The following is a 13,920-nucleotide window of genomic DNA, read 5'->3' as shown; positions in this document are numbered from 1 at the left end:
GCGTTCTCCGCCCCAAGCGAGATAATAACTAGATATGGGATAGGATGAAAAAACTATGACCAGTTGAAACTCGAAATTATGGCCTCTATCTACAATATAACATTTTTGCTTGCACTTGCATAAATGCGCTTCAATGTACGTTCATTATCACATTTTATCAACAGACACGGCATATCGAATTCTGCGATACCCGATATGACATTCTGCCCATATAGAAATAACTGCCCTTATATCAGTTACATCACATTTCACCATATGAGACTTAGCTGTATTAGAGATCTAGAATATATAGAAGTTTGTGAGCATAATACATTTAAAATTTAGAGATATAATCCGATTTAATATACAAATTACAATATTAGTTTAGAAATTAGAATTTTATAGTCTTATTCTATTATATTTCTATCACAAACATACATATAAAAGAAGATCCCACCGAAATATTCTACTCTGCATTAAATTTAATACGGCAAAAAGTATTTTGCATTATTGATCATTGTACACTCATCATATAAATATTTTATGTTTAAAAAGATATATACATATATATATATATACATACATACATATATATATATATATATATATATATATATATATATATATATATATATATTAGTATCTGTAAGTAATTTTCATGAATTTATTGCAACAAAACAAGAACGAATACACTATTTATTTGCCATTTATATAAAAGGTTTGAATCAACTTCATATCTCATTGTAAATTTATAGAAAATTTTAACATATAAATTGCATTAAAAAGTCTCTTGTTATTTCACTAAAGCAAGAGTATTATTCTTATAATGCAAGAGTAACAAAGTTGGTATCAAAAACTTGATAAATCTAAAAAGAAATCTTTTCCACAGCAATTTTCTATGGATCTGTGTCCGAATGACGTCCACTACAATGTGAAATGTTATAACGATATTACATAATCTTCGCCTTTGTAAACTACATTCAAAATGTTAAGTAGTATTAATATTGAGGCAACATCGGCACACAGTAATCAAGATATAAGTAAATGACATTCATTGTATATCTCTGCAAACATCATTCTGTCAAAGCTCCTTTAAAAGTGCCGATTTTGCATTTTTAAGTTTATCCAATCGCCTTTGCAGATGAGAGTTTGCTGTCTCCAATTCTTCTACACGAGCTTGCGTTTCTCTTACCTGAAAATAAAAATATGAAAAAATAAGAATTGTAAATTGAACTGTAAATGAAGAAAAAATAAGAATTTTAAATAAATTTGTGTATTTAATAAATAATTAAAACACTTTGATATATGTACAGATCTTTTTATTCATAATAAAAATCGATATTCATACTTCTCTTTGTAATTTTCTTTTTTCCACTTTTAATTCATCTTCTGCTTTTTCAGATGCTTCTGCAGCTGATTTGTAACGAATTACTTGACTTTCCAATCTAGCTACTGTTGCTTGTAGCGTAGACATGTCTTGTTCTGCTTTCTGTAATTTAAATTTATAATCTGCTAACAATTTATTTGCCTCACGCTGAATATCTTCGTTTTCTGACAAACAACCTGCTGCAACAGATACATTAATTGATATAAATAAAATAATATAATAATCCATAGGTAAATATGTATAACAATTACAAAATATATGTATGTATGACGATTACATATATAATCTATTTAAAACAGATATATCTAAACTTTAACCTAATACTGAGCCAGATGATCTTTCGGATCTCATACGACTTCTAGTTTCTTCCAATTCCAATCTTAAATGTCGAATTTCATCTTGCAATTCCTTTTTTTCAAAAGCAAATTTTCTTAATCGGACATCTAAAACAAGGTTATAGATGTGAACATTATATAGAAGTTAATATTATATTTCATCGGATGTAATAAGCAAATACAAGAGAACAATATTTGCCTATCATATTATCAGATTTAGCCTAAGAAAGTTAGCTAGAAATATTATATTATACTTAATATTTACATTTTATTTAGTAATAAATGTATGACCCTACATACCCAGTGAACCTTTACCAGCTGTTTCCAATAATTCTGCAGCTTCTGTACTGACTAGTACCCTCTTTCTACAATATGGCCTATTTTCAATATTTTCATTATCTTCATCTTCGCTTTCTTCATTGTCAATGATAATTAAGCCATTTTCCTAAATTATAATTTATTTTAGACTTGACATATGACGAAATAAAAATGTTATATACAAAAAATTATTTTATAAACAATATTATGTACTGTTACAAATAATACTCAATAAAAAATATACGTACTTGTATGAGTGTATCTCTTTCTAGTAATTGTGCCCTGCAAATACCTAAATCTTCTTTTAATTTCTGATTAACTCGTTTTAATTGTTCAACATCTCGATTCTTTTCCCTCAATTCTCTACGTAATTGAACAGTTGTTTCCTCTAACTCTTCTAATTTGTCTTTTAATAAATCAACTTGATAGACATAAGATGATTTTTCGTTGTCTAATTGAGCATTAGCTATCATTGCCTTCCTGAATTTTTCTTCAAATTCTTTTAATTCCAGCTATATAGAAAAGCTGTATATTAGTATTATTATTAGTGCTATTAGGACTTAATAAAGCTTATAAGCATACCCTAATATCTCTACTTAATCCTGCATCTTCTAGTGAATCTTCTGAAGATCTGCGACTTGATTGGAAATTGTTGGAATTTGTAAGAAGCCGTGACGTACGTACTGGATCTGGGGTTACTCTCATAGTTCTGTTCACATCAGCTACAATTATAGATACACATGAATAAATATTTAAATAAAGTATAAAAGAATATATAAGTATGTGTATGTAAAGATAGTAGTTTCATATATTGTAGCTTTGTAAGTAATTTATTATAAAGCTATAAAAAATTGAAAATATATGAAACTATTGTAAAATTTATTCTCTTAAACTACCTGTACACATGTCATAAACCCTGTCAGCATTCTCCTCTGCCTCTTTTTGTTGTCTCTCTAATTCACGCATTCGTATTTCTCTAGCTTCCGCTCTTGCCTGTCTTCTAGCAGCAAGTCTCGCTTCTGCCTGAAAGTATGCATGGAAAATCCAGCCTGTTACCAAAAATATATGTTTACATTTGATTCGTTATTAACACATCACCATATTATAAAGCTCCTTAATTCATTAGAATACAAATAGAATAAAACAACAGTTATGAGTTTTTTGTATTAAGATGATTAATTTGTATCAAGTTTATAAAAAAATGTAACAATTTTTTTAATTTAATGTAATATTTAAATAATAATTTCCCTAAAAAATATGCAAATTAATTAAAAAAAAGTAAAACTAGCATATAATATTATCTAAAACAAATGTTAAGAAAATTTGCGAACATTTGAAAATGTTATAAAATATTTCTATAATAATTTGCTTAATATATCTATATTTATTCAATATATATAATCAATATTTCTATAATTCGCTCTTAGAACTATCGTTTTTTGAAGAATATACTACAAATATAATTAATATTATACATATTAAAAGATATAAATATAGGAAATATCTAGTGACAATCACATATATGTATGCACTTATACAAAAGCAACATTATAAGTTAATAATAAATTAGACATGTTTAACTCTTTCCTCCCTTGCTAATATATAACTTTTCGAAATATTAAAATAAGAAAAACATGACACATTAAACAATTTTATTATTTCTTTATTATTTCTATTATTCATATATATATTGTATATTTATTTCAATTATTTGTAACATAAATTGATATAGAAAAAAATTACTGCATTATTTTTAATAATTGAATTATTTAGACTAATATCCTTAAATATTATCTTTTCATATAATCTTGATATTCATGCGTATTGTATTTTATATATACAAAGTGTTACATATATTTTTATCAAAGTCATACCTCCTTAGCTATTTGATCGAGCGCTTGATCTTCTGCAGAATGCCGTGTGGCATTCCTCCTTCGCCCAGTTATAGCAGATTCCATTCTGAGTTTTCTTCCTTATAACTTGTGTTTCAATTGCAATAACTCTAGTTAGGAGAATCAAGATGTGCAACGACACACTAACAAATAAATAATTAGCTAAATAATTTTATATAAATAAGCAAGTTATTGATATTATTACAAATCAATTCCATGCTAAATGTAATGATTTCTTTCAATTATAATCATTTACTTTTATTTTCAAGTATTTAAACCAATTTTAACTTGCATGTCTTTATATTTTATTCGATCCTTAACAAGCTCATTTTAATAAAAATCTCATTAACATATAAATTGATAATTTATAAAATAACTTTGTTACTCTTCAAAATCCATTAATTAAATCTATTTTTTTCATGTGTGTATATTAGTGCTGTATGTATGCGGCTCTGTATGTATGAACAATGTATAATACATGAAGGATGAAAAATCAATTGTAGCATAATAATTTTCTACATAAAATATATAAAAAGAAAATCATAAAAAATATTATGATACTTTTTATCCATTAGACAAAATTTTGCCACGTTTCATCGACGTTTTTTTTATTTTTTTTTTTATTTTTTTTTTTACTTCTTGGTCACACCTTGCATTTCAACGTGTAACACATATGATGATGATGATGATGATTAATGCTTTAGATCACAAAATTCGTTAAAGCAAAAAAAAAATGTAATCTAATACGGTTGAAACAAAAAGCAAAAATTTGATATTTTGCGTTTTCACATTACTCAAATACACACACACAGACACACACATGCGCGCGCGCGCGCGCAAACATTATATATACGTATAATCTTATAAAATAAAGCTATATTTCATCGCTTTGTTGTTCACCCATCACAGACGAACACTTACGATTAGGACATGTCAGAACCAGTGGATGTATATTTTTCGAGGATCGAATGACATGCAGAAAATAAACCGGGTGTGCGCTCTATAAATATAACGGATGGAAATCGGACAGCTCGATCGCGGTAACCATCTGTATCGTGGAACTTTATCGGTGAAACTCGAGAGACAGAGGTGATTTACGATATACGCGAGATGTGGCGAGCATGATGCGAGACACACGCAAAAGCATTACACTTACTCCTCGTCTCCCGCCGCGCCTACATCTGTCTAAAAGTTATATATAAGAAGGTTAAGACACCATCCCCACCGTTACCCATGATGCTATGCGGATGCGGCGGCGGAGGCGGAGGCGGAGGCGGAGGCTACGGACTTCGTATATATATGTTACACTAGACCCGCTAAAACTTTCGACGCTAGAGTGAAGCAAGGGCGGCCATTTTCAATTGGATAATATAAAATTAATCTCAAAATCGTAAATACAATATATTATTTTATATATCGAACTATAACTTTTTTATAATGACTATACTACAGAAAATTGTATAGTGACTATACAGAAAAATTCATGAAGATAAAAATTTTACTTTTACAAGCTCTAAATTTATACTTAATTCCCAAATTAATTATTAACTTTATATTTTAAAAGGCTTCATAAATATTCCGAAATGTATTAGATTTATTAATTTTTTGACATAGCTTATCTATCCAGTTTTTCTTCAATTCTAATCTTTTAATTTTAATTCTTAATGTTAATAATTAATAAATAATTTTTTAATAATTTAATAATTTTAATCTTCAATTTTTTCAATGCGTAGTCTTAAGCCCGTATCACACTATGCATTAAAAATTAAGATTAAAGATTCAAAATTGAAATTTAACTAATCAGGACAATGAAAATTAATTCATTTTGTTTTGATTAGTTAAATTCTAATTTTTATTCTTTAATTTTCAATTTTTAATGCGTAGTCTGGTACGGGCTTTACGTATTATATGATAAGCCCGGATCTACAATAGGTGTAGTAAGCTTCAAGCCATAAGAAATTGATTAATTGGAATTTGACCAATCAGAACAAAAGGGACTAAAATTTCTTTATTCTGATTGGTTCAAGCTTCAATCTCGAATCTTCAATCTCAATCTTCAATGCGTAGTCTGATACAGGCTTAAGGCTTACTACATCTATTGTAGATCCGGCCTAAAGTCCATCGGTTCTTGTCGACTGTCTTTAAGATGCCCTTAGGAACGCGAACCAAGCGTATCATGCCGGCCATATCTGCGTTTGAGAACACGTAACGATAGAGCAAAAACATGGCCGAACATCATTCTGCTGTCGTTCAGTGAAATTTTGTGTACAGTAAAAGGACAATTCGACAAGCTCGAGCGGCGCATCTGAATTGGAAGGCATTATTATGACTTCGATTCACTTCGTCGTTCACCCTTTGCCAGGAACGGACGATCAACTTATTGACAGGTCAGAGAAATATCCATCCGTTATCGGTTTTCCATTAGCGTATCTTTAAGTATGTACGTGTGCTTTCAGTGTATTCTTTTATAGCCTTTCAACAGAGATATCGCTTTTACATCATTGCAATATATTCCTATTTCTTATTTTGTCGTGTATATCTACATGCGTCGTGTGTACCTATACGAATATACATCATCCTTAATCTCGTATAATCACTAAATAATACTATATTTTTATGGTAATCTATAAATGTAATTGTTTTAAGACATGCATGTTAAATATTTTCTAACGAAACTAAATTGCAATATATTGTTAAAAGGTATAAAATTTAGAAATATAACATATTCGTCATATACAATTAATGAATCAATCATAAGCTACTTTAATATGAAAATTTCATAGCATTAGCTTTTATGAGATACACTGTTATTATTATAAATGAGAAAAAGACTGTATCATATCTCTTAAAATATATTTTAAAAAGTTTTGGTTTTAATATGAATTACACAAATTAAAATTATCTAGTTTATTCTAGAAAGTAATGTAATTTTAAAAAATAATTGTATTTTAGAATTATTATTTTTTTTTTTTATTATATTTTATGTTTCTATTGTTTTAGGCTGAAAGAAGTAGCAGATAAAATTAATAGATATGGATTTGTAACACCATCAGCTTTCAATGGCTTAAAAGTACCAATAAAGCGTGTTGTAGTAGGACCAACGCATATCGCTCTTCTTACAGAGGATAATAGAATATGTCGAGTTGCATATACAGTGTTATCTGATAGATTGGACTTGAGTAAAAGTGAACCTAACAGAAAGTAAGTATAAAGAAAGAAAAAACAAATATAGTTTGAACATGAAGGCAAAATTTAAATTAAAATATATAATTATATATACATATATTTATGTGTGCACATATTTATTTTTATTGCAGTACAAGTAAAAATCATGTTGGAAATTCTAATTCTACACCAAATGGAAATGGAAATAGTAGCAGTAATAGTAGAACAGGAATGTCACGTTCACGTGCAAGGATAATGCGTAACAGTTCTGCGATTCGTGGAGGTAGCAATGCCGGAGGGAGTGGTGCTGGTGGTCGTATAGGACCGCCAGGAGTAATTATGGGAGGAGGAAGCAGCAGCAGTTCACGCCCCATCCCATCTGTGCCAGCACCATTTGTACCAGAAGATCTGATATCTCAGGCACAAGTAGTACTGCAAGGAAAAAGTCGTAATCTGATTATCAGAGAATTACAGGTTTATAAGTATTACTATTATTTACAGCAAAAGTATAATGAAATAATAACAAGAGAGATAAGTTAATAAAATAATTATGATATTGTAGCGTACAAATTTAGATGTTAACTTAGCAGTAAACAATCTTCTGTCACGAGAGGACGAAGAAGGTGATGATGCGGAAGATGCAGCAGACAGTTATGTTCCAGAAGATCTTATATCACTATTAGATAGTGGCTTTAGTAATGAGCATTCAGTTATAATTGATGCTGATTCTATGTTTTCTGAAGATATGTTTGGATACACGGGAATAAGACAGTAATTACTTTCTTAGATTTATCTTAATAAATACATACAGGATGTCGCATAACTAATGATATAATTGGAAAAATGATGATCCTATAAGAAAAAAGAAAAATTGAATAAAATTTTTTTAATATAAAACTTTTATATACAAAGTTAAAGAAAAATTGTGCATAAAGAGAGTATCTAGATAAATTATATTTTTTTTAAATACTCATTGTTTTAATAATTATTGTTAAGATAAATTCAATAATGTATAATATAAGATTGTGGAAGATTACTTAAGCTTAAATAAGTGTAATATATTATCTATTTTGAAAGCCAATTTTGTCAAAAACAAATTTATTGTGCACTTTTATTTTTTCACATAGAATCATTATTTTCATATCATCAGTTATAGGGTAACTTGTACATATTTTTCATTCATGTATTTAAAAAAAAAAATATGTTATTTTCAGTCGTGGAAGCTCTTCGCGCCGCTTAGGGAATGACAGAGAGGGCGAGCGTTCATCTCATGAAAGAGATAATAGAGATCGTGATAGTTTTAGTAGGTGGCGAGAGCGTCAATATTATGGTCCGCGTCGTTGGTTGGAAACTGCTCTTAAAGATTCGTGGGAAAAGGATTCAGGTATTTTATGAAAAATTAAGCGCTTAATTTTTCATAAATTTTTGTATAAAATACCTGAGTTCTCTATATATATATATATATATATATATTTATAAAATACCTGAATCCTACATATATATATATACATACACATATATATACATATATATGTGTGTATATATATGTGTGTATATATATATGTGTATGTGTGTGTGTGTGTGTGTGTATATATATATATATATATATATCTGTGTGTATGTAATAATTTATTGATATATGATTTAATGATTTGTAGGATTGCAATTTATGTATTTTAATATTTTAGATAATAAGAAGAAAGAATTAGCATCGCAGAGTCCACTATGGATATCTGAAGATTTAGAGTGGTGGCACGATCGCAGTAACGATTCAGTACCCCGTTTTGTACAAATCGCATCGCTTTACAGTGAATTAATTGCAGTTTCTGCATCAGGACAATTGTATCAATGGAAATGGACAGAATCGGAACCGTATAAAAATGCAGATGTACTTATACATTTTAATAATGTAATTATATTTTGTTTTTTACACATATTTATAAAATATATATTATTGATTTTTATAGAATCCAAATATGCACCATCCAAAAACCATTCCATTAGCATTGACAACAGAAAAAATAGTCAATATATCTGCTACAGCAATTCGATGTTCTGTTAGTACAGAGAATGGAAAAGTAGCAACTTGGCTTGATGAACTTTTAGGACATGTTGCTTCCCGTCTTGAGCATCCTGCACAAGCTTTTACTGAATTTACATTAGATAAAATTGTATCACTTTATACATGTGCTTTGTACACTGTTGCAAGACTCGAAAGTGGAACATTGTATTGGTGGTGAGTAACATTCTTTTTTCTTTTTTTCAATTAAGATTAAAATTAATATTTTTAAATGTCTCTTTCAGGGGCGTTTTACCATTTGCACAACGTAAGAAATTGTGGGAAAAATACAAAGCAAAATCACGCAAGCATAGACCATCCACTGTTTTATCAAGCGACATTAGTTATGGGACACATGTATGCATGAAAAATAGTCCAGTTTATCAACCAGGAGCTATTGGTAAAACTTTTGTATATCTTACAAATGATTTAGTAGTATTATATGTATATGACGATTTTTATTAATTGTAAACAATACATAATTTATTTTTTAGGATTTACAATAGCTAATGGTATACCAAAAGTGGGACAGTTGCTATCGGCAGCATGGAATGTAGATGCTACTTGTAGATTTAAAATATTACCTGCTGGTACACATGTATCTAACACAAACACTGATAAACGTGAATCTAATGGAAACGGAGCCACAACAGTTGTAAACAAACCGAATCATAAAGAAACTGCTGATAGACTTGATATGCCTCCTCCACCATCACCAGCTTCAAGTACTTGCAGTGATACTGGCAGCATTACAACAAGTCATAGTAAGATACATGCTATTTGTTTAAATGTAAAAAATGTTGAAATTTTTCAATATTGTAAGACTTTGAGAAAGGAGGATAGGGTCAATGAAACGATGGGGGTTTTACTATATCTAGAGGGGTCTACTGAAATGTTATTTTATTTAATGCATCTAGCAATAAAATTTTTTATAAAATGATTTTTAGAACGGCAGAAACGTATAACACCTCGAAGTGAAGGAGAATTTGAAAGAAAGGACGAAGAGGATTGGCAATTGAAAGATGTTGTTTTTGTCGAAGATGTCAAAACTGTACCTATCGGTACGTTTATTATTTACAGCTATCGATAAAGTATTTTCTTTAAAAATTATAGTTTATGTAAGATACTTTAATATATATTTCATTATTTTATGTTAATAGGAAAAGTTATCAAAGTTGATGGTTGCTACGTAGCAGTTAAATTCTTTTCAAGAGATTCAAAAGAAAAGGAAATTAAAGAAAAGGATTTTAGTCAATCAGATTTTAAGGATCTTACAACGGAGGAGCCAATGAAGTTATTAGCAGATTGTAGACTCTTACGTAAAGACGAGTTACAGGTAATGATAATGCCTATTTATGTATGTGTAACATATATACATATATCTAAATATTTAAATTTGTATGTTTTTTACAGGTAATTAAATCGTCATTAAATCCACGAGCCCCGGATTGTTTTCAAAGAACACCTAGAAGAGTTAACATAATGGAAAGTTCAAATGATAGTTTGCTAACTATATCCATTGATGGACAAGGTACTTTCTTTTAAAAAGCCACTTTTATGTATGATAATCTTTAGCATTTTAGTATATACTATTATTGCTGTTAAAATAAAATGTAGAAGCAAATTATATTATATTACGGAATATTACAGATTAATAAAAAATATATACATATATTTATAGGTATTCATGCTATATTAAAAAGTGGAAACAAATTGAGTTATGTAGTGTACAATTTAAGTACAGGAAGATATGTTCAAGATCGTTATATTCCATCTGATATTTCATCATTTTTGGGGCTGCAATCTCAAAATATTAATCTTACAAGCGCAGGAGAAGTATGTTGATAATAGTATTTGCAAATAAAATAATGTGGATAATATTCTATAAGTTTTCAGAAAAAAAATAATTATTTTTGTTCTTTAGAATATCGAATGTTCTATGATTTTACGAGATGGTAATAACACTATTTACCCGATCGCGAAAGATTGCGCTGACGCCATACGTGACCCAAATTGGCTGGATCTAGTACCAGTAAATTGCATAGGTGCAGCAACTATTCCCATTTCTAGCTGCTCCAATTCGTCTAACTTAAAAAATCAGGTTGCAATTATTGCATTAGCATTCGACAATCTTTTGCTTATGCCACGTATATTGCGATGTGATTACGAGAGTGTAAAACAAGTATTTTGTAATTTGGAACAAGACATAAGTAAGTGTATAGATAGATATGACTTTATAATGTATACAGAATGTAAAAGAGTGCGCGCGCGCACTTGTGTCTGATAAATAATACAAGTGTAATAATTATGTCATACTACAGAGAGAGAGAGAGAGAGAGGGGGGGGGTGATATGTCTATAATATCGAAATATTTTTTATTTTATAGAGAACAATTTGACATATTTAAACGCAAATTCACAAATTCAAACAATACTAAAAGAACGCTGTGATGGCAATCGAAATATACTTCACGCTTGTGTTAACATGTGTTCACCAACTTCCAATAAAGAAACTGAACAAGGTAACATATAATGCAGCAATTTTAATATGAATTATGTACAATAAGAATCGTGATTATTTCATTTTAATATTATGTCATGCACATATATCAATTTTTATTGAAGTTATTGAACGTGAATTGGTATCGAATACAGTAGATAACACTTCTGCACCTATTGAAGAGCCAATTCCGACATTAAGTTGGCCACCTGAAGCATTTGATAATACATCTGGAGAAGAGGACAGTTTGTTAAGCATAGGTGCTGCTAGCATATCTATGATGAATAAATCTAGTAAGTATCTTTGTTTTATACTAATAAAATACAAATTTACTTGAGATACTTTACATTATAAATTTTTTCAATCTTTGTTATTATTTTAGATATTGGGGCTACATCTAATAATACATACATTATAGATTCTGTTGAAAGGCGACATAATGCACTGCTTATACTAAAATATATGTGCGAAAACAATATTCTATTACCACACTTGAAGGAATTGCTGACAGCAAAGTATGATTAAAATTTAGATACAATTTTAAAGCAAGAACACATATACATTTATATATATACACATATCAACAATTTTTTTTATATGTGAATATTATATATATATATATTTTTTTTTTTTCTTTGTATAAAAAGGGATGCTCAAGGACAAACCCCGCTCATGCTCGCCGTATCGGTTCGTGCATATCATGCAGCTCTTATTTTATTGGACACTATACAAAAAGTAGGCAAAGATGCAAAAGATATTTCAGTCATGATACTGCCAGCTGATGCCAGTCCAGATCTTTCTCCATTATTTGTTACTTGTTGCAACGATACGTGCAGTTTCACATGGACTGGGGCTGAACATATTAATCAAGTATTTTGAATACCTTATGTAAAAAAAAATAGTATTTTATGGAAAATTTCTTTGTTAAATTGAAACTTTCTCTTTTCATTTTAAGGACATTTTTGAATGTAGAACTTGTGGTCTGACAGGATCTTTGTGTTGTTGCACTGAATGCGCTCGTGTTTGTCATAGAGGTCACGATTGCAAGCTTAAGATAACTTCTCCCACAGCATATTGCGATTGTTGGGAAAAATGTAAATGCCGTGCTCTCATTGCCGGTCATCAAGGTGCGAGATATGATTTGCTATGTCGTCTCATAAACAATACTGATCTTGCCACGAAGATTAATTCACGGTAAAATTTAGTTTTGCAAATTTTATACATGGTATCATAAATGTTAATTTTCTTTTTAAATAATAAATTCTCTATTTTTCGCATTGCACCGGCATTAGGGGTGAAAGTATTTTGTTATTCTTGGTGCAAACAGTTGGAAGGCAACTAGTCGAACAACGACAATTTAGATCAGCACCTAGACAACGATCAACCTCGGCTAGTCGTAAAGCACCGACGTCAGACGGTATACTTTTTATAACGTTCATTGATTATATACATATTTATAATAATTTTTTCAAAGTAAAAATTCAAAATATAATTTACATAAATTTGGTTTCGTTTTATATGAAGTTTTCCCGCGACAAACAATATATCTTTATTTTAAATTGTTATTCTTTGTATATAAAACATATAGTTGATGAACCTAAAAACATATATAGTTCTTTTTATAGGTTTAGGTACAGATTCAGATATGCCAGATCATGATTTGGAGCCTCCTCGATTCAGTCGAAAAGCACTTGAAAGATTGTTGAATGATTGGCCAGCTGTTCAATGTATGATTATGTCAGGTGTTTCTGAAAATGGTACTAATCAATTATTTGGTGATCAGGGACAATTATGCCGGCAAAGTGGTACTGCATTACTAGACAAATTTACGCATACCTTATTTACTAAATGTAGCGCCGAAGTAAGTGAATTAATAATATGTATAGTGGAATCAAGCAATTTGCAAATTATTATTATTTTTTTTACGTTAATTATACAGAATCCTAACGATTTTTATAATATTGATAGATGCTCGATACATTGCTCACCACTCTGATTAGAGAATTGCAAGATGAATCTGTGCCTGGACGACAGGAAGAAGCGAATAATGTGGCGCGTCGATTTGTAAGATCCGTGGCACGTATATTTGTTATTTTCACTATAGAAATGGCACCAAACACGACAAAAAGACGAAGGTAAAATATCCTAATATATTTATGTTTTACCATACATCTCTTCAGATTTAGATTATATATTATATCTATATGTATATATAAATTATCTTTTCCTCTCAAACAATTTTTTAAGATTGGGATTTTACATAATTAATGTGCATATAAATATATA

General features: G+C 29.5%; 2 protein-coding genes across 13 annotated transcripts in view; one reads left to right on the top strand and one right to left on the bottom strand.

Moving 5' to 3' along the window:
• Window positions 1-598: 598 nt before the first annotated feature.
• LOC138937403 (leucine-rich repeat flightless-interacting protein 2) lies at window positions 599-5,149 on the bottom strand. Of its 10 annotated transcripts, none has more exons than XM_070303665.1 (9): window positions 5,068-5,149; window positions 3,894-3,998; window positions 2,916-3,042; window positions 2,602-2,741; window positions 2,268-2,531; window positions 2,002-2,146; window positions 1,684-1,809; window positions 1,328-1,545; window positions 600-1,171 (listed from the first exon to the last, which is right to left on the bottom strand). In XM_070303665.1, exons 2-9 carry the CDS (start codon window positions 3,975-3,977, stop codon window positions 1,061-1,063), a joined length of 1,215 nt encoding a protein of 404 aa, XP_070159766.1. In that variant the 5' UTR covers window positions 3,978-3,998; window positions 5,068-5,149; the 3' UTR covers window positions 600-1,060. The 10 variants fall into 10 exon arrangements, with proteins under 10 accessions (XP_070159772.1, XP_070159771.1, XP_070159770.1 ...); XM_070303667.1 differs by lacking the exon at window positions 5,068-5,149 and adding an exon at window positions 4,833-5,061; XM_070303661.1 differs by having other exon boundaries at window positions 601-1,171; window positions 3,894-4,054; window positions 5,068-5,144.
• Window positions 5,150-6,087: 938 nt separating this feature from the next.
• Hyd (E3 ubiquitin-protein ligase UBR5) overlaps window positions 6,088-13,920 on the top strand; it is a 16,266-nt gene continuing 8,433 nt past the window's right edge. The window contains exons 1-22 of one of the 3 annotated variants that reach the window (XM_070303650.1): window positions 6,088-6,298; window positions 6,912-7,112; window positions 7,229-7,550; window positions 7,639-7,847; window positions 8,291-8,379; window positions 8,765-8,964; window positions 9,044-9,312; window positions 9,381-9,535; window positions 9,630-9,899; window positions 10,083-10,196; window positions 10,296-10,471; window positions 10,549-10,666; window positions 10,817-10,971; window positions 11,060-11,345; window positions 11,522-11,656; window positions 11,760-11,927; window positions 12,017-12,149; window positions 12,282-12,504; window positions 12,590-12,828; window positions 12,927-13,051; window positions 13,248-13,495; window positions 13,603-13,769. In XM_070303650.1, coding sequence (XP_070159751.1) covers window positions 6,237-6,298; window positions 6,912-7,112; window positions 7,229-7,550; window positions 7,639-7,847; window positions 8,291-8,379; window positions 8,765-8,964; window positions 9,044-9,312; window positions 9,381-9,535; window positions 9,630-9,899; window positions 10,083-10,196; window positions 10,296-10,471; window positions 10,549-10,666; window positions 10,817-10,971; window positions 11,060-11,345; window positions 11,522-11,656; window positions 11,760-11,927; window positions 12,017-12,149; window positions 12,282-12,504; window positions 12,590-12,828; window positions 12,927-13,051; window positions 13,248-13,495; window positions 13,603-13,769 — 4,064 coding nt within the window. In that variant the 5' untranslated portion in view covers window positions 6,088-6,236. Of the gene's footprint in view, window positions 6,299-6,911; window positions 7,113-7,228; window positions 7,551-7,638; window positions 7,848-8,290; window positions 8,461-8,764; window positions 8,965-9,043; window positions 9,313-9,380; window positions 9,536-9,629; window positions 9,900-10,082; window positions 10,197-10,295; window positions 10,472-10,548; window positions 10,667-10,816; window positions 10,972-11,059; window positions 11,346-11,521; window positions 11,657-11,759; window positions 11,928-12,016; window positions 12,150-12,281; window positions 12,505-12,589; window positions 12,829-12,926; window positions 13,052-13,247; window positions 13,496-13,602; window positions 13,770-13,920 lie in introns of all 3 variants that reach the window. The other 2 variants (XM_070303648.1, XM_070303649.1) reach the window with 2 other exon arrangements.

The sequence above is a fragment of the Polyergus mexicanus genome, unplaced genomic scaffold (genome assembly GCF_030449975.1).
Source record: "Polyergus mexicanus isolate NDT 795.1 unplaced genomic scaffold, iyPolMexi1.0 SCAF_10, whole genome shotgun sequence".
NCBI classification, from domain to species: domain Eukaryota; kingdom Metazoa; phylum Arthropoda; class Insecta; order Hymenoptera; family Formicidae; genus Polyergus; species Polyergus mexicanus.
Note: the sequence above shows the minus strand (reverse complement) of the source record. Positions and strands in the feature narration are given on the sequence as shown.